The sequence below is a fragment of the Pomacea canaliculata genome, linkage group LG9 (assembly GCF_003073045.1).
Source record: "Pomacea canaliculata isolate SZHN2017 linkage group LG9, ASM307304v1, whole genome shotgun sequence".
Taxonomy (NCBI): Eukaryota; Metazoa; Mollusca; class Gastropoda; order Architaenioglossa; family Ampullariidae; genus Pomacea; species Pomacea canaliculata.
The window spans coordinates 147,575-170,257 of record NC_037598.1 but is presented as its reverse complement, the minus strand read 5'-3'; the positions used below and the strand labels follow the sequence as shown (position 1 = coordinate 170,257).

The window sequence follows — 22,683 nt, the reverse complement described above, 5'->3', positions numbered from 1 at the left end:
CTTTTATTTCTAAATATGTGAAGGGATATCGATAATAAAAAAAATAGTTCTTTGGACTATTAAACAATTAAGTAAAGCTGTCGATTTTGTTTTCTGCGCTGTCCCAGTAAACTGTGTGTGCTTTTCTTTATTTGTCTCTGGTTCGTGTGGCTCTCTAAACATGTGCATTCCGTGTCTGTTTTTCTTCTACTTGTTTTAGAACTCATTGTGTCTTTAGTAAAGTAAGAAATTGCGTTTTCTTGTTCCTATTATTCGTTTATTTATTATTATTACGACCACTACTACTACCACCACCACCACCACCACCTGCAAAACCAAGACCTGTGCTAGGAATGACTATAAAAAAAACCTCTAGAGTTTAAATGCAGGCAATAATGCAACGAAGATTTGAACACATATACAAAGAAATGTCCGTCAAGAATAACGATGCATTTCGCACTGATACAAGTGTTCGTCTCTTTATTTATAATTAACCATGATATCAGTGACTGACATCTCATTTCTAGGAAAAATGGGAAAGAAACAATTTCTAAGAAAGACAAAAATATCTAAAATGTATAATCCAAGAGAAAAATGTACGCTTGGATGCTAATGGATATGTCGATAACCATGTTTCAAACATTTAAAACACTAAAGAAGAAACAAATTCTGTAACTCATTAGTAATATGGGTATAAAGTCTAATGTAAGCTGTAAACATGTTTGGAGACAGTTCTTGTGTCGTCAGGACTGAGAGTAATCAGCAATGACTAAATGAACTTTTTTCTATTGTTTAAAATTAAAATACATCATTATAATTAACACTCAAGGTGTCCGACACTCAATGCAAGCGGTCCATCACAGTTTTACCTGTGAACAAAACACTTTTTTTTATTTTAAGAGCCGAAAGAAAGAATAAGCATTAGTACGACTGTCATTCCAACTACAAGAATAATGGTGATACGAAAACAGACTTGGTCCAGAACAGCTCCCACTTCCCTCCAAGTGATGTGGTCTTCTTCATCATCTCTTGCTACAGTCTCTTGCGAGGTGGGTTTGTCCTTCTGTAAGTCGTACAGGTTGTGAATCGCAGCTGAGCGAGGACTTGCTTGTTTGTGTAGTTTGCTCTCATTGGGGATTTTAACATGGATGTGAGGGTCTACCCTTTGTTTGCTGACATGTAGGTCTTTGCAGATGATCTTGCGCAGAAGCTTGAAGAGCAGTAAAGTCTTGGGACCGACGGTCCCCTGTAGTGAGCAGCAGAAGACAATACAAGTGGAGGCCACCACAGCCAGACCAGAGGTTATGCTAGCAGACAGAAGAAAATGGTGACACAACATGCAAAACACACATACTTGAACCGAAACAAAACTTTGCTTACTGCAAAGTCTTAAATACTATTGTTATTCCGGGAAAGCTAAGAAAAATTAATGAAGGCCAACAAAAAATTAAAGCAGTAAATTTTTAATAAAGTAGACTTAATTAAAAAGATTCGTGTACTTTTAATCATTTCACAAACAATTAAAATAGCATGGATATTAAAAAAGTAGCCTTAAGATCTTGTTGCGCACATCCAGTCTAATGAGCAACACAAAGAATAAACTCAATCGCTGTTCATATCGGTCTAGAGACAGGAATATTAAACAGTGCTTAAACTACCAAACCATTGGTCTAATCAGCCATCTAAAAAGTACTAATTACAAAAATGTGCAATTTATACAGGGGAAAAACACTCGAAGAGTTTGTCTCACACACACACACCACACATGGTTAATGTGTAGTACATAAAAGAACGGAAAGATGAGTAAAGATGAGAACAAAGAAGAAAGCACAATAAAAACACATGAAAATTTCTGTCTTCTCAATGTCCCCATTGATGTGCTTTTATTAAAAGCAGTTCGAGAGTTACTAGGGGGACAATTTCATTAAAAAAACGAGGTATGGCCCTGGGTAGCAAGAAAGGCCTTTGGACTACTTCATTAAAACTAGTCAGCTCAATGCTACAGTCATCGACGACAAATAATGTTAAGCGAGGTACACGACTGAATATTGCAAGGGCCTATGCAACTTACACCGGTAGACAGACTCCAACATCATCTTAATGAACCAACGACTCTGCAGAAATAACAGTATACAGAAGGATATCAACAAAGACACATGCATTCTAATTGTAGAGAAGTCACCTGAGGCTGACAACGTCCACATATCGTCTATGCAATCCATCAAGTGGAAGGACTGCTGTCTTACCTTAGTGCACCAATGTAGATCATGAGGACAGAGATGTGTAATGATGATCGCGGCATTATGTCCATCAGAACTGTCAAGCTGACCCCAGTGGCCAGCAGCAGTCCCATTATGAACGACATCTTCTCCCCGCCATCGGAGGGAATCAGAAACACCAGGGAGGCCAACAAGGCCAGAAGGACATTGGGGATGATGAGTGTCAGCGTGTGAAACATTCTTCTTCTCTGTAAGAAAACCAACCGAACAAAATTTAGTATGCAAGAGTGCATGTATAAATATATAAATAAAAACCTAATCTAGAAAGGAGTAAAAAGATTAAAAATAAGAAAATATCTAAGGAAAATAATACAATATATTGATATACAAAATAACGGATGTAAGTGGATTTTTAACTAATATTGTTGTGGCTAACAAGTATTTTTTACATTTTAAAAGTAGAATGTCATAAAAAATAATTTTAAAATGCTGTTGACAGTTTGTTTTGTTTCTGTTTTATTACCTGTATCCATGATAGTATGTGTGGTGTGTGTATGTTCGCGCATGCGTGAGTAAACATAAAGTCATAAATAAATAAACACTTATGTTAAGAAAGTGTTCGCCACGCATCACTTCACAGAGGTAAAAGCAATCACAAATCTCAAGTTTGTGGTTGTTGTCATCATCCACCGATGTAAGAGAAGTTGGTCTTTAATATCTACTTGTAAGTGCACGTACTACGTATAACTTCTAGTCAAACTCTTGTTCGATAAAGTTCTATAAATTAAAAGAAGAGAATTTTTTTTACAAACCTACTTTTAAGTAAAAGCTGACAGTAAAAGCTGAGTAGCTTTCATTGCCAAAAGAAGTTTCTCCTAGCGTTGCTTCGAGAGACTTAAGTATCCACTGAGAATTTTCGACGAAAAAGACATCATCTTGTCGAGCCACGACCTCTGAAATCTGAACCTGTGTCCAGAAACAAATAATTTGATATAAATGCTACACACTTGTATTGAAAGACATTCATGCCATTGTTCATGTCAAATAAAAGGTAATTAGAAAGCTATCTTTACACAATTTTATTTCTTAATCTGAATCATCTACAATGCAAAAATCTTCCCGATGGTCCATTCTCTAAGAATGCTATTTTTTTTTAATGGTAGACTTAAGTGAAGCTTGTTTTCTCGTTTTTTATTCTTAACAATAAAAGAAATATTGTATATTTATATTTTTACGGTTTAAACAAATGTAGTTTTAAAGATAATGATCAGGTATATCTATGGCAATCAAAATATACAGCAGAAATAGATAAGTATTAACCTGGGATGTAGAAGATGTCCACATGCTGACACTGATGTTGCACAGTTGACTGTCGAAGGGAAAGTATGTGATGTCCATGCGACATATTGTTGTCAAAACATTTTGTTGAAACCACGTGATTTGGCCACTGGCCTGAACCACTGCGTTAGACAATTGGTCAGAGGAAAAGAGCGAGGAAGGATCAAACGTATTAATGCTGTCCATATACTGTAGACAAAAACATAAAAGTTATTCATGAGTTCCATAGACTGCAGGGATAGCAGTATTCTTTACATATTTTGTGTATGGTAATGGTTCCTTGATAACATGTTTGTATGCGTGGTTCCACATGCATGCAGAATTCATTCAAGTAAAAAGACAAGCTATCACTAAGTACAACCATTGATACTAATATTAGTTTTAAAAAAATCTTTTTGTTTGTTCCTTTACTCATCACGTACTAGCTGACTCATTCAGAACGAAGAGAAATGTCTTAAATAGCTATAAATACGAAAGCTGTCTGTCATAAAGTCAGCTTCGTTTACTTGTGTAACAATTGTTTTCAGGGACTCAGTAGTCAAAAACTTGCATTGTATCGGGGTGTGTCCTGTGTTTTTTCGATAAAAATGCTGCTGGTATATTTTCCTTCGGCACCAAATATGCTTCATGGTATGGGGTTTGAACCGACTAGTGTGGGATTCTCCTGGCTCGGTTGACGGTGCTTTACTGGGATGGTATGGACATAACGAAGATGGGGACGCGGGAAGTTTTTTCCATCTTAATTTTTAAGACCCTTTTCCTCTGATGGGAGATATTATCACAAAGTCTGTAGATGGAACTAACACGTTAAAGACCAAGAGAGAAGTGCTCTACTTCGAGATTTGTTACTCTACATTTGTTTCCACCTTTACCTACTCTCTGAGTTAGCTTGCTTGATGTAGATCGTTTTTTGCTGAAAGAATTTGAACCCTTTGAACTTAAGTGGCCTAACTTGCAACACTTTAGATGCACATGACTTTCTTTTTCGTTTCCAAATGATTTATTTAATGCAAAGAGAGTATAACAATAGTTTACAACTATCAGTCAATCAGTCAGTTAATTAGTCAGTCAGTCAATCTATCAGTCAGTGATCTACGTTTTTTAATATTCCTAGTTTACTTGTAAAGTATTTTTTCCTTTGACTGAAGTTAAAACATTTACTCTCTTACCGGAAGCCAAATTGCTTTACTGGAAAGTTCTATAGTTGTCAGTCCTCCATATTCCTGTGGATCCCACTTCAGGAACTCATCAAACCACCTTAAAGCTATGTAGGAGTTCTGTGTCATTGCTTGGTTCTGTTCGTCGATCTTGACAAGTAATACAAATGTTTATACACATGTACAATCACTTATTCAGACATAAGCCTCTCCTCACTACTATACACTGGCCATGGTAATTAATTAAATTTTTTAAATATTTATTATTAGATGAATGGTTGATATTTTCAAAGTAGAAACAAAGATTAAACTTACGTGGAAGATGCTGAACACAACAAAAGTGATTGATACATTTATTATAGTGTTCAGATTCTGAACTGGTCTAACTGTACGGCTGTAGTTTCTCAGCAAATCTTTCTCCAGGCGGTAGTTTTGGTTATTCAGGGCAAAACACACAGAATTCGTGGCAAGGGACATAACAACTATCCACACTAGCCTGTGACCTCCTGACCCCTGGTAACGCGATCTTGAGGTCACTGACATGACTGCTGAAACTTCAGGCCACTCTGCTGAAAACTGTTCATATGCTCAGTTAAAGTGTACAGCCACACTTCTGTTCCACGTCTGTCTTCTTTTTCATTCTAGGATGTTCACATTACCTGATACGAAATGCCTCTGGGTTATCTCCAGCAGTCAGGTGTTTATATATATATACACACAGCACATGTGACTTCTGTATATGGACAGATGGTAAACAACAAACTTGCGATTGCTTGTGAAAGTTTATTCACCAGTATTTGCTATCCTGAATAATGAGTTTATGAGAGCTGAGTTTCACAGCCATTGTTGAGTTTGCCCTGTGTCCTCCATACAGAGACCCAATGGAAGCGAGTTATGATCATACCGAACTTCATTATTCGGAATAAGCAGGAAGCTTTTCTCTATCAAGATAGGTCTGTCTACATTTTGATCTCGTGACCTTTACACCAGCACCTCCACCTGCCTACACCCTCTCCCTCCCACACACAAAGGGTAAAATGAAAGCACAAATGGAGAACTGAGGAAGGAATGGATGAGTCCAACAGTAAGTTTCATACAAATATACACAGACCTGTCATTTTAAGGTCGTTTTTGAGGTAAGGGGAGAACTTTTATGAGAACAGTGACTTTTTTCTCAAACAATACATGCAAGGATAGTATATTTTTAAAAAGTCATTAAATCGCCTGGCCAAAGAAAAATAATCAAATGGCGCATTCTTGATCACAAAGGTGCACTGTGAGAGATGGTGCATTATATTTTATAACAAACTTTATGAAAATTTGTCAAGAGGATGTAATAAGGTGCTCAAATGGTGAATGAAAATGGCAAAGATTTTTAAAAATCAAATGTGTAGTGACCGTAGGTATAATGTTCAGTATGTGTGTACCTTAATTCAATAGCTTTTAATAAACATGCTTTTAGTAGCAACAGGTGAGACAGGTGTGGAGTGTCGCCCCTAGTGTCGCCGGATGCACGCTGACAACCGCTCATACAGCCGGCACGAACACACACCCACTCGCTCAGCCAGAGGCGGGACACGACGGACCTGTCGAATCTTTGATGAACGCAGACCACACCAAGGACGAAATGAACGCTACAAATAAGCAGTTTAATAAAAATGTAGATAAATATAACAAAGAAAAAAATATTGAAGAAATACACTTGCACGTACACGTACATGCAAGAGAAACGGGGACTACCCCACGCAAAGAAAAGAAAGGGTAACGAGGAATTTTGGTAAGGGAAAATAATAAAAGAAATAAAAAAATAAAAAAAAAAAAAAAACAGTTAAACACCAGCACACACACTGCGGCACTGTTAAGTTAGAGTTGTTTCCCCTGAGGTCTTCAGACCTGAGGTAGATATAGAGAACAGTGTACTCCGTTGACACTGTACACTGTGTCTAAGGGAAGTAAATCTTCTACAGAATTGCCTTTTGCTTAGTTACGTCCCTTATTGTCAAAACAAGTCGCGGTAATGTCCAAGCTCTGGCTACCTAGTTATTTGGTGTAGACTAATTGTTCTTGATTAAAAAATGTTTTAATTATTTATCAAAATTGTTAAAGAGCAGATTTCATTTCATTACTATAAGATTTTAATCGTTTTAAGAGAAAAGTGGCAATGAAAGTATAATCTTGTGTATGTATATGTGTATATATATTCCGGACTTTAACAGCTAATATCTGTGATTATGGACTAAGATGTCATCTGTACTTTTTGGTTTGTAAATATAGTTAGCGACATATCAGACAGTGAAAACTATCTGATAATAATGATGATAATAATAAAAACAGTAATAGTAGTAGTAAAAAAGTATTTTTGTGCTTTTCTTGAAATGTTTTGGTAAAATTTGTGAACCACAGTGCTCTATAGCTATGATGAAAAAGTCCTCTGCAAAAATAGTTTACGATTTCTAAAAATCAAACTTGGGTATAGCCCTTATGGTAGAATTAATAACTGAGTTAAGACTTTCTGACAAAGTGATGACAGAGTGAAAAAGCCTCGGTCGTGATAGTTAAACATCAACAACTGCAACACAACGAAGCTGTGTCGGTTAAACTCTTTTCTGTTTTGTTTTGATAAACATTCATAATTTCAGCTGTAGAGAAGATAATTACTAAGATACTAGAGCACTACAAATGCATGTTACAAGGACTAGTTTAGGTCACGTGAACACAGACAGGTCTAACATCAGGAGCTGTGTGACTGATGATTGTTGTTCGATTATGAATTAAACGTTTAGCGAGGAAGCAAGTAAGAAACAATTCTTTCTTACTTTATAATTTGTATTCATGGTCGCGAGCTCAGGCCCTTCTCTCTTTCTGTCGTGTGCATGTGACATCTGTTTACAGGGCTAGCTGCCTTGTCACAGCCTTAGTTGCTGGCTCGGCGTGAAACACCAATTGTCCTCCTCCACATTATCTATTTTTTCCTTCTTCAAAAGACATCACAAAACTTGAAAAGCTGTTACTTTAGTACGAAACTATTGCTCATTCTGTCTCTCTGTTTGGTGTTGACTGCTGGAAGCCTTGTGAATGGTGCACTAGCGTGGCTTCAGTATAGTATGAAATGTATCTTCTAGATGAATTCAAATAACCACCAGCATGCTTATGCCTTCTTCGTAGTTGTAAAAGTCCAATGCATGCAATTCATTTTTTTAGAGAATAACAGAAAACCGAGTAAGAATGAACAGCCAGTGATCAGACAAATATGCCTCTATGACATTGTAGAGACAAAAGTCTGATTGTTGCAATGATTTGATGTTTGGATATCGATGTCCATCTCTTTTTTCCTCTACCATTACATCTAACGTGCTTTGCATTTGATGTTCTATTAAACTTTTCTTCTTCTGTTTCATTCTTCGTTGCCCGTTCTTTAGAATCGCTAGAGGGAGGAAAAGCGGTAGAGCAAGGGGAGATAATATTAGGTGCACTCTGTGTATTGTAAGTATTTTGTGTTTGTGTATTGTGTGTATCATGAGTGTTCACGCTGATGTCAATGTTTGGTATGCTTAGATCAGTCCCTCACTTCTTTACTCATTCCTGTACTTTCAGACAAAAAACACGGTCAATGCATCAGAGCTTCTGAAAATTTATTTGTGATTAAACAGATCGTGAACTAGTCGGATGTGGGACTTTCTCTGTTTCTCGCTAACACTTTCATCAGCATGACAATGGGCTGACAGCTGGAGATGTGATTTGATGCTATCCCACTGTCGTCAGCAACTAAAATAAAAAAAGTCAACAACACCTCAGTTTACATATGAGACTATGTAAGAATCTTAACTGCTGCTTATTATCGAAAATAAGTCTTGAGAAAGCTGTTGAACTTGTTACTCCAGTTTAGTATGATATATGTATTGTATGTATTAATATGTATGCATACATATATGCATGTATTATGCGCCTCTAAAATATGATACATGTGCATATAAAAACATGTTTTTTTTAATTTATGCTTTTGTTTATTTCCCACATGGATACATGAATAAGATCACTTTTGTTCTGACTAAAAGATAACTACAGTGATACTTCGGTTCTCGAACATAATTCGTTCCGGGAGGACGGTCGAGAACATAATTGTTCGAGAACCGAAGCAATGAAACCTATAGGATATAATGGAAACTGGATTAATTCGTTCCAAGCCCCAGAAAATGCCTATTTACTTGCCTAATTTGTATATAATATGTAGAAAAACATGAGTCTCAACAAGAAATAAGAAATAAAAGTGTATTTATTAAAGCAAAAAAAAAATAAATAAATAAATAAAATGTACTGTACAGTACAGAACAGTAAATTGTGTTTCATTTACTGTACCTGTACCAAACTTTATGGCAGGAGGGAATGAATGTGGAGGGAAGTGGGAAGGGGGATGGTTATTGTTTTGAAGGGGAGTCCTCTTCAATAAAAACAGAGGGTAACTGCTCTTCGGGTGTTTCTGTTCTCTGTATCTTTTGCTGAGGAGAATCAGAATCTTGCTCTGCAGTTGCTTGTCTGATTTCTTTACGGAAGAATTTGTCAATTGTTTGCTGTTTTTTTCTCCGTTGCAGAATTTTGCGGAAAGTGGACATAACATTGTCATTAAAAATGTTAACTGCTCTATTTGCTACCACTTTATCAGGGTGATGTTATTCAATACAATTTGCGATTTCTGCCCATTTTGCACACATTTCATGACTCTCTCCACAAAACGTCACTCTCTCTCTCTCTGCACTCACACTGATGACGCAAGCAAGGCGCGCTGGGCTGAATGAACGCCATTCGGCTCAACTCGGCTCATCTCAGACTTTCGGATGTTCGAGTTCCAAATATTTGTTCGGATTCCAAGACAAAATTTTCTCGAATTTCCTGGTCGAATACCGATTTGGTCGAAAGTCAAGGCGTTCGAGAACCGAGGTATCACTGTAACTCCAGCCAAAGTATGTCTCTCACTCTTACATTTGGCTAATACTAAGGTTATAAACATTTTCCTTACATTTTACCATGCTTATGTATATCAATGAACCTGAGTACTCACCTGTGTGCCTGATGTCAGTCTCTACCTGAACAACCACATCTTGCGGACAGCGCTGCGCTTAGAGTTGAGTGTGAAAGTGCCTCCAGTTCCAGAGTCCACAGGTTCTGAAAAATAAGCATTCTATATTACAAAAGAGACGGACAACAAAAAAAGTTATCTTGGATTTCTGTTATTCTTTATAGTCTAAAATATTTTGATATCAAAGTTAGTATCGGTATATAGTAAAAAAGTATATTAATTAGCGCGTTGTGACAGAGACACATAAAACAAGACTCATACACACAGTTCGTACAAGCGGGTATCAAACATACATTTGCACACACCGGTAATACAGTAACTTAATATTTGTTATATCTTTACCACAGAGATTGGACACAGCCTTGTAGTCATCTTCACATTCACAAGTAGTCAGGCAGTAGGCACCCGACACACAGTTGTTTGCATTTTCCCCTGAACACTCCTGGCCTTGTGTCAGCACTGCAATCAGGTGTTGTTTGTTTACACAATAGTACTTAGCACACAAACACAAACTTTTTCATAAATTTGGTGTTTTTACTGAAATCAGATTTTCGTTACTTATTAACAAAATTATAGGACATCGAGACTATGTTATTTACTATTTGCACAGTAATAACAAGTTATCGTGTAAATACAATTTTCCACTAAATTTGTCAGTCTTACAAATAAAGAATAGTTTTTTTTTATAAATTAAGTTATTCAGGGCATATTAATATAGCGACTGATTGGTTACCTGTTTTCATAATAGTAATAATTGGTTTACTCGGTTATGTTAGGATCGGAACATTTGTCGCTTATAAAAATGCAAACTTGTGTACCTACACCTCTTTGTTTTTTATGTCAATATAGGATTTTAAAACATTTCTTGTCTTGTAGAGTGAAAAGAAATACTTGCAGCACTTGGCATAGACTCTGTCACAGACAGCGCCAGTCACGCAGGTGTCGGCAGCAGAACAGGGGGAGCCTACTCCAACATTGGTGGCCGCTAGGGTCGCTGTAACAACATGGCATAGCAACAACACACAGCACCACCTTGTAGATGTTTTATCAGCGTCATCAATAATTCTCCTTCAAACATTTTTGCTTATATCTATTTGAACTTACTGTGACTATCAAAATTGTTCATGGACAAGACAATATGTATAGGATGTACGTACGGTTAGCAGCCAGAAGAAGCAAGAAGACAGTTCCAAGCAAAGCCAGCTCCATTCTTAGTTCAGTCGCAAAGGTCTTCTTGTCTACCGATGGTTCAGATGATCTTCCGTGAAGAGGTGATGCCATCACACACCCTTTTATATCTTTCTACTAAACGTGTGTTTGTGTGGGTAGGTGTGCTTATTAATCACAGTATCTGACATCAATGTCGTTTCCACACCTTTTGTGTCTTGTTTAGATCCCTGTATATTTTACTTACTTCTTGCAGGTGTCACCAAATCATTAGAAATTGACCTCACCCTTCATTGGGTTAATCAATGCTTACCTTTTTCATAAATGATTCTAAAACTCTTTACAAAAGACAGCCTGACTGAGTTAATACCTAAAGCCCCAATAAGGAAACGTGTGTGGTGATAACAGAAATCTCTCTAATCAAAGTAAGCTCACTGTCAGCTGTTTCCTGTTTACAGCCACACACGTCTCATACATATTTCTTCTTCTACTTAGTCGAGTAATCTTAGAGAGAGAAAGAAAGAGAGAGAGAGAGAGAGAGAGAGAAGGAGAGAGATAGAATGTGGATTAATGACTTCCTTAATGTGAGTGCTCATTAGTCGATGACTGAATTAGTTATGCTTTAGAGAAGCTTTCTTAAAACATTGATAGTTTATTCGCAAAAGACTCAACAGAATTTTTCTGTTTTCAATTTTTTTCCTTGCCGTTAAACGTATCTCTGTTTTCGTTTCTCGTCTCGGATGAATGGCTTTGTATAACTGTCTGCAGTTTTCGTTTCTATTTCTGCTGCGTAAGTCTTTTTCTTTCTCCATCCTTTTTTACCTTCGTATCAATTAATCTACAATGTATATTTTGTAACAACGAAAGTAACCTTCATCGACTCCACAGTATACTTTTCTCTAGACTAGCATACATTAAGTGCAATACATTCTGGAATGGTCTTTTTATCCCACGCGTTTTCTCACTACAACACACAAGAGCTGTCCATACTGATAGAACTGACCTTCATTAAAACCCAAATATTTGTCTTTTGTCTCTTCACTTTAACTGAGGATCCATCTTGTCCTGAATATGGGGATATGAAAACACTTGAAAAAGAACTGACTGACTTAGTGTGATGATGGGTTTTTACACTTCATGTCTTTTACCGAATGCAATCGGGATTTTGCTTCATTGTTTACCAGATTACAATGTGTTTTAGGCATTTACTAAGCCAAGTGCCATCTATTGGTTAGTTTTCATAATAATATTGAATAATCTGAAGTAAACAATAAACGCTGTTTAGAAATAGTCAGGAAATAAAGGATGTCATTTATTAATGTTTCTTGTTTTGTACTTATTAGGATAACGAGCAAGCAAAGAACAATGTCCAATATTGTTTGCTTTCTATGCAGCATCTTCTTCGGCAAGTTACCCAGCTCTTGACCAGAAGCTGTTTGTTTAAGACGATCCGAGTAAAAGAACAAATATCAATATGACTGTCATTCCGACAACTACACTAATAGTGATACGAAAACAGACTAGGTTTAAAGCAGAAGCCACATCCACCCAGGTAATCTTTACTTGATTGTCTTTCCCTGCCGCTGTGTTGTTTGAAGTGAAGTTGTCTCCCTTTGTGTCGCGGAGGTTGTCCCTCGCACCGACGTCGTTGTGCTCGATGTAGTCCTCGTAAGTCGGGGAGGCTTCCCCGCAGTCGTGAACTTCTAAATGCTGAAAATGTTCTGCTCTACTTTTAAAAAAATGTAGGTCTTTTCCGGCAAGCTTAAGCATAAATTTTACAAGTCGAGTTGTCTTGGCACCGACTGGTCCATCAAGCGAACAGCAGTAGATGATGTAAGCAGAGGCAACTACAGCCAGAGCTGTGGTCATACTGGACACAAACATTGAATTTCAAAACACGGACATACCTGAATTCATTTATTTTAAACGAAAAGGGTTCTTATTTTAGTGATATGATAGAAAAGTTTGATAACATTATAATGTTTTAGTTTAGAAGTTTACTGTGGACGTTCCTTGTTTATTTTAACTTGTTGAGCAATAAACATTGTCGGCGTGAATAAGTGAAACGGCTGACTACCCTCGTTAAGGAAGATAATATCAAAGCAATTTAACTCATCCTGAATGATACAATAAGTATATGTTTGCCAGTCAATTTACTCCGTTTCTACACAATGTGACCATCTTATTTTTATTGTTCCTAATTCATGGAACTCGCTTCCTTATCTTTCCTGTACATTAAAATGTCACGTGGGATAGATAATTTACATTTAGTGATATAAACCTGGGCTTACCTCAGTGCAGTGATGTAGATCATTAGGAAGGACAGGTTTAATGAAGATCTCGGCATGATGTCCATCAGAACTGTGATGCTGACACCAGTTGCCAGAAGCAGTCCCATTATAAATGACATTTTCTCCCCGGTATCCACCGGAAGTAGAAACACCAGGGACGCCAGCAAAGCCAGGATAACGTTAGGGACGATAAGAGTCAGGGTGTGAAACACTCTTCTTCTCTAGGAAAAAAATATAAAAACAGTGTATCCCGTCGTGACTAAGCGATAATTGTTTATTTTAAAATTCACAGAAGATTTGTTATAACAAAAGCGGTCTTTTTTCTGAAAATATTAGGGTTAGGATTAGTGGTCATATCATTTTTTACGACTTGTGATTGAAAATGAAAAAAAAAACTGCATGTTCTAAAATGAATTAATTGTAAACATAATACATAGAGATGCTGAACCAAACTAAAATAATTAAGATATTTACTGTTACAAAGAATCTTATTTATATCATTAATTGTTTGCACTTTTCGTGAGAATAGAACCTAGCAAAACGACAGACGACATACGTGACAAGAGAGACTTACTTTCAGGTAAAATGTCACAGTAAAGGATGAATAGCTTGTGTTGTCATACGGAGCTTCTCTGATTGCTGCTTTGAGAGACAAGAGACTCCACTCAGAGTTCTCAATAAAATATCCTTCTTCTTGTCGAGGGTCGATGTGTACAAACTGAACCTGTCCACAAATCAATGCCTTGCTTTAGCTCCTAATCATCACATTTCTCATTGCTCGATGTCACTGGAAGATGACGAGTGCTAGAGTTTACCACAAGGATTTTCCTACATGATGATAAGATGGAGGAGGAGAATGAAATTTTTGTTTGTTTGCTTTGTTCTTCATTTTACATTCAGTTAGTTGGGAATAAGGTGGTATGTCCTTCCTACAATATGATTTCCCCAGGCAAAGATAGAGACACACATCAGTATTTTTTATCGCTTGGCAAAACGAAATTTGTGCAATCTTTACACTGAACTGATCACAGTCGACCATCGGAAAAGGGCATCTAGAGAACACTTGCAAAGTCTTGCGGGAAGCTTAGAGATAGCTTGTCAACTCGTACGAGCAGGACATATTTTTTCTTTGATGAATTCTTACAGCTTGATGTGAGTGAAGCACTAAAGAAAGAAAGTTAAAATAGATATCAACCTGTTTCACAGAGTAAGCAGTGAATCTGGAAAATGAGGTGGACAGTGAAGTGACGGTCTGCCGCAACATTTCCCAACTTTTGCCAGCAACACAAAACGAATGTACACCTCTCACCGAAATATGTGCTTTCAGTCCTGCCTCGGGCAGAAAGTTTGTCTACTGCCAGCGACAGACAAAGCGATGTCCTAGTACTAAGCTTGCAATTTAAATCATCATCTGTTAGTATCGAAATATTGCGTGTATTGTGCATCTGGCAAGCTAAAGGGACAACTTTGCTAAAAAAGATATTTTTTTCAAGATCATAGACACCCATTACCTAGTAGTCTAAGATCTTAAGTGCCGCGAAAAATTTGTCCTCGTCACCCTTTCAGTTATACATGCGTTTGTTCCCGGTGTTGACCCTGTGCACTTGACCTCCCCACAGTTAGTCCATGTTCCTGTCTTTCATATCCCTGGTGCGAGTGATAATTCAAACAGGTGGACTCAGGAGCTGAAGGGTGTATTTCAACCCAGACTTGCTACGGGGGATTCATGTAGGTTCACCCGTGGTAAGGGTCATCAGAGGTTAAGATGATCAGTGATTGGAAAAGTACAGGCCATGTGACTTATCTTGATAAACTGTCTTACAATGTACTTAACCATTACCGGATACTATTCTTCAGAATACATATTATTAGCAGTAGCATGAAATAATATAATAAACTTTTCAACTATATATAATTATTTAAATATTTTAGGGTATTTATAAAAGGAAAATTCATACCTGTGATTTTGAAGAAGTCCACATGCTGACACTGAAGTTGCATTGTTGAGTGTCAAATGGAAAGTAGGTTATATCCATATGACATATGGTGGTCCACACATCTTGATGAAACCAGGTCACGTGGCCATTTGCCTTTACGATTACTCTCGACATATCATCAATGGAGACAATCCAGGACCCGGACGCCGTGTTTAAAATTTCCATAAACTTGGACAAAAAGGTCTTATTTACCTTACTTATGATTTTTGTGTATATCATAACAAACAGAAACACAGAAACAAACAATAAAACGCCTAGTTAACGAATGTATGGAATGTTCATGTGGTTTTGGCTGTTGGAAAGCATACTCGTCTTTTCATCGTTGGGGTAAATGACTGATAAAGGTAAAGGTAAAAAGGAAGGGCTTGGTGTCATCTACCTGTTCACTGACTCAATAAAATTTTCGGTAGGTCCCTCTTCTCTTACAGGCAGGTGCAAATAAAAATGCAGGTTGCTTATTGTTTTGTTTTTCTTTCTTTCTGGTTATGTCTTTATATTTCTGCATGTATTTGTGTCTTTCCTTCAGTGCCAGTAATGTGTTTTCATTTTTAAATAAAATAGTTGTATAGAGCATTTACTGTCTTACCGGCAGCCAAACCTTCTGGCTGGAAAACTCCGTAGAAGCTACTCCTCCGTACTCCTGTGGATCCCACTGCAGAAGTTCATCAAACCATGTCAAAGCCATGTAGGAGTTCTGTGTCATGGCTTGGACCATTTCGTCGACCTTTTCATGGAAAACTAGTTTTATTGTTTCTACAACAAATTATTCATAGCATTAAAATCTGCTACTGTGTGTTACATGAACCACGAGATTTCTTGTATGAGCAATATCTATTGAAACACATACACCAAGTGTTTTTAAGTGAGAAACTGAAGCACTCACCTCATAGACGCAGAGGACAAGGAAGCTGATGGAGACATTAGTTACTGTGTTGACATCCAGGACTGGTCTGACCGTTGGACTGTAGTTGGTGAGCAAATCTTCTTCCAGACGGTAATAGTGATTCCTCTCCCACACAGCTCCAATGGGGCTCGTCGTTAGAAACAAATAAACTAACCACACCACAGTTCGAACTTTTACATTCTTGCAGCAGTTTCTCGGGGATGGGGACATGACTTACTCAAATTGAATCCAATACAATCTACGAGCAAGTGTAGACAGTTACCAGCTTGCCACTCAATGGTAATAGTGCATTCTTTTGCATCCGAGGCTGATATTTTAAAGAGTTATTCTGCGACCATCATGCAAACACGTTTTGATGAATGTTTCGCATTTGGCGATTAGAAATTAAATATTTAGCCTCGACAATTCGCTTAGTGATGTCCATAGAGAATTGTTGTAATGTTCCGTGAGTGTTTCTGCGATTCCCGTTGAATCAAGTAATGGCATTTCCAAGCCACTGAAAATGATAAGTAGATTAATAAAAGTGACAGGCCTGTTCTACAGCTTTGCTCTTAATATTGCAGAACGAAACATGTATCCCAGACTGCAATGTTTTGCTGTTTCAAGCCATTTTGCAAAACCTGCTATGACTGACCATTAGTCATGCCATTCAGGCAAGTCCATGTCATTTTGCAGCTTGGATGTGGGTGAGTCCCAGGAGTCTGTTTTTCTGACATCTGACTCGTGTTATTGTCCAGCGAGGGAATATTCCTAATGCATCAGCTCTTAACTCTGCTTCAGTAATTTTTTTGGAGGAAGAATTTCAAAACACATGCAAAAAATGCAAACAAATGAAAGTATTTATTGAGGCTAGTGCGACGGTATTGCTCATAGTGTGGTGGCGGCACCTTCTGACTTGCCAAGCAGACACATAACGACTGCAGTTTGCAAGTTTGTTTTTTTTATTTTCACTTAAAAAGCAAACATTTTGCATACTTTAAACTCACAAAAATAAAGTCTTTTACATTTTAAATTTCTAGTTTATTTAGAAATAATAACATAGTGAGATCTTAAAATTTATTGTTAATGAAAAAGATTTATTCATCTTGAAAAGATTTCTAAGTCAAAATAGTATCTACTTCTGTGATAGCTCTGTTTGTGATTCTCTATAGAAGCTGTTTCAATTATATATAATTACAGCCTTTATATCCAATGAAAACTTCGGCTTTAAATTAATCCTTTACATACAATTTTGATTAAAGCATAGTTTTAGTCGTCTTCATGAAGGCCGACATGTTTGTGTAGATCTTCCCCGAAAGAAAACCATCTTATCGTAAATAATAATGTTTGTGAAGACCTGCACGAAGATATTTATGGGTTGCATCCCATACCTTTCAAACTGCGTTACTTATGATAACCAACTTCCTCTCTGTCGAGAATCTGTTCTTTTGTTAGTACAGAGGGAATCAGCGCACGTTTTCACAAATATTCTTATTTAAGATGGATAACACTATCTTTATCTCAGAGGGCAATTCAGAGCACCTCGATAAGAAAGCACAAATAATAGCATGACATGCTCATATCCACGAAATAGACTCATACATTCATGGTTTAGACAGCTTCATTAATTTACACACAATAATATTTTGTATGCAGGTACATAGAATCGGAGACTTAATGGGAATTGAAATAATTCTCTTGACAGGACATACCTGTCATCGCCAAAGATATCAGACACTTTCAGAAGTGTTTTCATGATGTACAGAGCCTGGACAGTACTCTAGGCTGCCCCAGTGACTCATGAGAAGATGGACACAACACGAGAAAACCTGCTCTTGTCCTCCACCAATAAAGTTTTGAAAAATAGACAAGAACATCAAGCTTTCTATGCACGATCTACAAAAGAGCTCAAGAAATCGTTAGGAGAAAGAAAAAGACCAAAATTCAGAGAAGGAAGAGGTGTTATTAAACCTTCTTCAAGACAACTTGAGTATTGGTATCATCAAAGTCTTTCATAGAAGATGACAACCAGATATTAAGAAGTATAAACACTTTCCAGTTCCTTGTCGTGAGTAACAACAGATATCCAAGTTTACGACGATCCGAGCAAAAGAACAATAATCAATATTATTGTTGTCACAACAACAACACTAAATGATATACGGAAACAGACTAAGTTCAACGAAGCAGCCAGATCCATCCAAGTGATCCTTTCTTTTGTTGTCTCCCCTGTGAGGCAGTTATCTTCCTTTGTGTCGGAGGCAGAATTAATGTACATTTCATACGTCTGAAGCGTTTTGCTGCAGCCATTGACTTCCAGTTGCTGAATGTTTTCTGTTCTGTTCTTCAAAATTGGAAAGTCTGTTCCGGTGATCCTACATAGAACCCTGACAATCGTGATTGTCTTCGCATCAGTCGGTCCATCAGTAGAGCAGCAGGAGGTTATATACGCAGAAGCAACAACACTTAGTGCTGTAGTCATACTGAAGGAAGAACAATACAAAATTCTTATTCCTAACACATACTCTTAACTTTTATACAAGCAGGGCATAATCCTGTGATTGAAAAAAAAAGATTCCCCACCCCTAGTTAACTACACGCACGAGTCCTATTACACACTTAAACGTTTTCTTGACAGTAAACTACATAATACTGCAGACTTAAATATGGAAATAAATTTTGTAAAATGTTCTTATGCCTTACCTCACTGTAGTAATATATATCATTAAGAAGGAGATGTGTAAAGAAGATCTCGGCATTACATCCATCAACACGGTGATGCTGACACCAGTCGCCAGAAGAAGTCCCATGATAAAAGACACTTTCTCCCCGGAGTCCGCCGGAAGTACGAACACCAGAGACGACAGCAGCGCCAGGGTGACATTGGGAACCATCAGAGTTAGCGTGTGGAACTTTCTTCTTCTCTGAGAAAGGAAACAGGGCAAGATCTTCAATGAATTCATTAAATTGTCAAAAATGTATCCTACAGCAAAGCCAGCGGATCTGTAATTAAACAAAACTTAACTTTGAACGTGAATACAAATAATTTCAATAATTTCTTCCTCCGGTCAATATAACAGTTCTAACCAACCGTCTGAACTTAGGAGCACAGAGTCGCCATTATCCTCCTCGTAGTCATAGCTCTGAACATCATCTATTATACTTTATCGCTTAGTTTCTTGATATACTACTTTCAGCAGAGATATGGGTTCATGTCATGCAGAAAAAAAATCATAAAATCTCGAAAACTCACTTTTAAATAAAAGTTAATTGTAACACTGGAGTAAGTTTCATTGTAATAAGTAGTTTCTCCAGTTGTTGCTTCGAAAGACAGGAGGACCCATTCAGAGTTTTCAGTGAAGGCGATTTCATCTTTTCTGACAGAGACATCAGTAAACAGAGCCTGTTTGGAAAACAAATTGCACCAAACAAATAAACAAGCTCAAGACATCAAAGTTTCATGATACGATTTGCTTAACGGTTAATTGTTTGTGTGATGACATTTATTTATCATTAATACTAAAATAATGCTGTTCAAGTATTTATTTATAAATTATCATGAAAAAATATATCATTGTGTGAAAGTCAATGATTTTTTTAGAAAAAAAAATTAATTGAAAAAATCAAATTGTGGCAATGTGGAAGGAAGTTTTATAAAGGTATAAGATACAAAAAGTCAGAACTATTTACCTGTGATTTCAAAGATGTCCACAGGGCGACACTAAAGCCGCATTGTTGGGTGTCAAACGGAAAGAATGTAATATCAATCCGACATATTGTTTTCCACACATCTTGATGAAACCAGGTCACGTGGCCGTTAGACTTGAAGATTATTTTTGACATCTCATCAGGTGAAAATATAAGGGAGCCGGATACCGTATTTAGAACGTGGATTAACTTTGGACAGAAAGTTCCATCAAAATAGTGTAGGTCATTTTTTTTTCCAGAACAGTCGGTTGAGGAGTATCGGCGTATTAGTAAAAATGAAATTTCTTACATTTTTTTGTTTGTTTGTGCTTTTTTTTAAGAATGAAAGTTTTTATTCGGATATACACAAAAATATGCTTAATATTAACATCTTCTTACTCGACCTAAGGAGTTTTCTTAACTCGTTAGTTAAAATGCAGCTAACTTAAAGAGATGCGTGCCATGTTTTACATGTTTATTCTCTGTCTGCATTATACTAAGGTACTTAGCTACAGTTTTTTCTTTATCTGAGTATATCTTGATAGTATTGTTAACAGAGTGTTGTCTCACCGGCAGCCAGACCTGTCGATTGGATAGTTCTGTGGTTTGTATTCCTCCATACTCCTGTGGATCCCACTGCAGGAATTCGTCGAACCAGGTCAAAGTCACGAAGGAATTCTGGGTCATGGCTTGTGCTATTTCGTCGACCTTTGCATGGAGATATACATACAATCATGCCACTTTCATACCAAATATATAGTTTGTAGCATACATTTCTTTACTAACAGACAACTATTATATATTTTTTTATTTTATAATTATTTTTGACTTACACCATTATTATTTTGGGACAAAAGAATACCAAGGATTGCCATGTTTCTTACACAGACTATCATACATTATGAATTTCATTCAGTTTCAAGATTACAATATGTTGCTCTTACCTCGTAGATACACATGAGTGTGAAGGTGACTGAGATGTTGGTTGGTGTGTTGACCTCCATGACTGGCCTCACAGTGTGGCTGTAGTTAGTCAGTAAATCTCTCTCCAGTCGGTAAAAGTGACTTTCCTTCCATGACCGGGCAGAGCACACAGGACTTATGTAAACTACTAGAAATGCTAACCTCGCCAGACAGAAACCTTTTGACCTCTGGTGACTGTAATATTCACACATGATGGTCACAACTATAAGCTATAAGTCTCTATAACAACCGAGTAGCTGCTACTGGGTTCGCTCCCAAGCCCTTTAGACTTTTATAGCCGAGGGATGTGCATACTTTGTTCAGGTCATCATGCTAATGTACTTGTCATGTTAAAAGCTTTCCATTTGTCAATTGCTCTACATTATTAATGAAGTAAAATACGATGGAAACAGTTGTAAAGGTTATGAAGGTTGGGGGTTGTCGTTATCTTGAGAGTGAATGTTACAGTTATATTTTGCTTGATTTTAAACGCATATTTTAAGAGCCTCCTAAATAATAAAACTGAGAGTCGCAGTAACAAAGCAATTAAATGATGTTCTCTTCTCTAAATATTTCTATTTATCGTATTATTTACCGGGTTAGTCTAATGGGAAAAGGTCCTCATCTAAAATACATCTGCTCTACGACCCAATAAATATATGTGATTAGCCTATCAGCCCTAATGTCTGACATGTTTGCCTCATCCAATAACAGTCCACCTCCACAAGCCTCCGACTCACAACATGTTGTAGACTGACTGTCATCAGGTAAAGATGAAATCGTCTAGACAGTTACTTTTATTTCTAATATGAATTTGTAAAAGAATCCTCAAGGGCCCACAGGGTTCCAACATGAAAGTTTACCTCGTGAACAGCCTGATTCCAGAAGAATCATTCGAATGCACGATGTGCAATAACAACATTATCATATTAACTAACCAATAAACCTAACACTTTTTTTTTAATAACATTAACGTAGCTGTGCGGAAAAGACTAAGAAATGTTGTAATTATTAAAAGGAATTACATTGTCTTGTTCAGTGCGACTAAGACCAAGAATCTTTCCTAAGTCGCTATTTTAGTCTCAAAGTTTCCAGTATAATTTTATGTGGGGGTAGATTGTGGAGTAGTCTAGTGAAATTAAAAGTCTGTTGTTCATTCCAATCATTCTAACCATCAGAGGTGTACTTACTTCATGTTACAACATAATGGCTGTAATCTAAACTTTATCTAAAGAAGGTTTATGTCAACAACAACAACAACAACAACAACAACAACAACAACAGCAGCAGCAGCAGCAGCAGTAGCAGCAACATTAAATTGATAGTCTACGCTCGACAATTTCACCGCCCTAAGGAGTAATGAACACGGCCGGGGAATGGCGGTGATAACAATGGAGTGACCAATATAAAAATTCACTAAATTTACAGTTCAGACGAATTCTATCATTTTATCGTCTACCGCAGCTCGGTGCTGTGGTACAGGCAGACCAACACAATGACAAGAAGAATTCCGCACGTACGCACACGAACACAAGTACACATGCATCCAGAAATTACAAAACCTCCCACAACAATGGAAGGGAATAATCTACATAATGCATGTCATCACAGGGTCTAGTCCACAGGGGATAAAGAGCTGTCGACCTCTGGAATAAACACATGGAAATGTCACCAAGGTCGTCAGGGTGCCAAGGGACCCACTGAGGACCAACAAATATTGCCAAGGTCGTGAATGATTCGTGTTTTGCTGGAGAAACTGTCTGACAGATTGTTTTGAGCACGACACGTGCTTTCCATGGTAAAGCTTTAATTAGTATGATTCATAAAACACCTTTTCTCTCTGCTAATTCATCCATCCATTTATCGTTTCATAATCCAAATTAAAGTATTTTATTTTGTTTTATACTTCATATTCTCAGTGAAGAAAA

The 22,683-nt window shown here is 37.2% G+C and overlaps 3 protein-coding genes across 6 annotated transcripts; all 3 read right to left on the bottom strand.

The window, feature by feature from the left end:
• Positions 1-444: 444 nt before the first annotated feature.
• On the bottom strand, positions 445-5,387 carry LOC112572956 (neuronal acetylcholine receptor subunit beta-3-like). 2 transcript variants are annotated; one of them, XM_025252969.1, is made up of 6 exons: positions 5,009-5,387; positions 4,706-4,843; positions 3,519-3,725; positions 3,015-3,164; positions 2,226-2,446; positions 445-1,286 (listed from the first exon to the last, which is right to left on the bottom strand). In XM_025252969.1, exons 1-6 carry the CDS (start codon positions 5,234-5,236, stop codon positions 875-877), a joined length of 1,356 nt encoding a protein of 451 aa, XP_025108754.1. In that variant the 5' UTR covers positions 5,237-5,387; the 3' UTR covers positions 445-874. The 2 variants fall into 2 exon arrangements, with proteins under 2 accessions (XP_025108754.1, XP_025108755.1); XM_025252970.1 differs by having other exon boundaries at positions 972-1,286; positions 3,011-3,164.
• Positions 5,388-8,308: 2,921 nt separating this feature from the next.
• Positions 8,309-11,032, bottom strand: LOC112572234. Its single transcript, XM_025251808.1, has 5 exons — positions 10,925-11,032; positions 10,663-10,761; positions 10,110-10,226; positions 9,750-9,853; positions 8,309-8,458 (listed from the first exon to the last, which is right to left on the bottom strand). Exons 1-4 carry the CDS (start codon positions 10,974-10,976, stop codon positions 9,771-9,773), a joined length of 351 nt encoding a protein of 116 aa, XP_025107593.1. The 5' UTR covers positions 10,977-11,032; the 3' UTR covers positions 8,309-8,458; positions 9,750-9,770.
• Positions 11,033-11,038: 6 nt separating this feature from the next.
• On the bottom strand, positions 11,039-21,003 carry LOC112572231 (neuronal acetylcholine receptor subunit alpha-10-like). 3 transcript variants are annotated; one of them, XR_003100959.1, is made up of 11 exons: positions 20,737-21,003; positions 20,363-20,500; positions 19,796-20,002; positions 19,359-19,508; positions 18,809-19,029; positions 16,106-18,588; positions 15,809-15,946; positions 15,184-15,390; positions 13,800-13,949; positions 13,226-13,446; positions 11,039-12,804 (listed from the first exon to the last, which is right to left on the bottom strand). XR_003100959.1 is itself a non-coding variant. In XM_025251803.1 (6 exons), the coding sequence occupies exons 1-6, from the start codon at positions 16,334-16,336 to the stop codon at positions 12,375-12,377; spliced, it is 1,377 nt and encodes a 458-aa protein (XP_025107588.1). In that variant the 5' UTR covers positions 16,337-18,201; the 3' UTR covers positions 11,039-12,374. The 3 variants fall into 3 exon arrangements, 2 of the variants coding, with proteins under 2 accessions (XP_025107588.1, XP_025107589.1); XM_025251803.1 differs by lacking the exons at positions 18,809-19,029; positions 19,359-19,508; positions 19,796-20,002; positions 20,363-20,500; positions 20,737-21,003 and having other exon boundaries at positions 16,106-18,201; XM_025251804.1 differs by lacking the exons at positions 11,039-12,804; positions 13,226-13,446; positions 13,800-13,949; positions 15,184-15,390; positions 15,809-15,946 and having other exon boundaries at positions 15,970-18,588.
• Between the last annotated feature and the right edge of the window lie 1,680 nt (positions 21,004-22,683).

What these genes read in the sequence shown, in the direction of transcription:
- LOC112572231 (XM_025251803.1), bottom strand. Translation starts at nt 16,336, where the DNA reads ATGTCCCCATCCCCGAGAAACTGCTGCAAGAATGTAAAAGTTCGAACT. An exon ending in TTGTCCTCTGCGTCTATGAG is followed by an intron (nt 15,947 to 16,105) that starts GTGAGTGCTTCA and finishes TTCCATGAAAAG; the next exon opens with GTCGACGAAATGGTCCAAGC. An exon ending in GCCAGAAGGTTTGGCTGCCG is followed by an intron (nt 15,391 to 15,808) that starts GTAAGACAGTAA and finishes TTTTTGTCCAAG; the next exon opens with TTTATGGAAATTTTAAACAC.
- LOC112572956 (XM_025252969.1), bottom strand. Translation starts at nt 5,236, where the DNA reads ATGTCAGTGACCTCAAGATCGCGTTACCAGGGGTCAGGAGGTCACAGG. An exon ending in GTAAAGCAATTTGGCTTCCG is followed by an intron (nt 3,726 to 4,705) that starts GTAAGAGAGTAA and finishes TTTTGTCTACAG; the next exon opens with TATATGGACAGCATTAATAC. An exon ending in GGACATCTTCTACATCCCAG is followed by an intron (nt 3,165 to 3,518) that starts GTTAATACTTAT and finishes TTCTGGACACAG; the next exon opens with GTTCAGATTTCAGAGGTCGT.
- LOC112572234 (XM_025251808.1), bottom strand. Translation starts at nt 10,976, where the DNA reads ATGGAGCTGGCTTTGCTTGGAACTGTCTTCTTGCTTCTTCTGGCTGCT. An exon ending in GCTTCTTCTGGCTGCTAACC is followed by an intron (nt 10,762 to 10,924) that starts GTACGTACATCC and finishes ATGTTGTTACAG; the next exon opens with CGACCCTAGCGGCCACCAAT. An exon ending in GGCTGTGTCCAATCTCTGTG is followed by an intron (nt 9,854 to 10,109) that starts GTAAAGATATAA and finishes CTTATTTTTCAG; the next exon opens with AACCTGTGGACTCTGGAACT.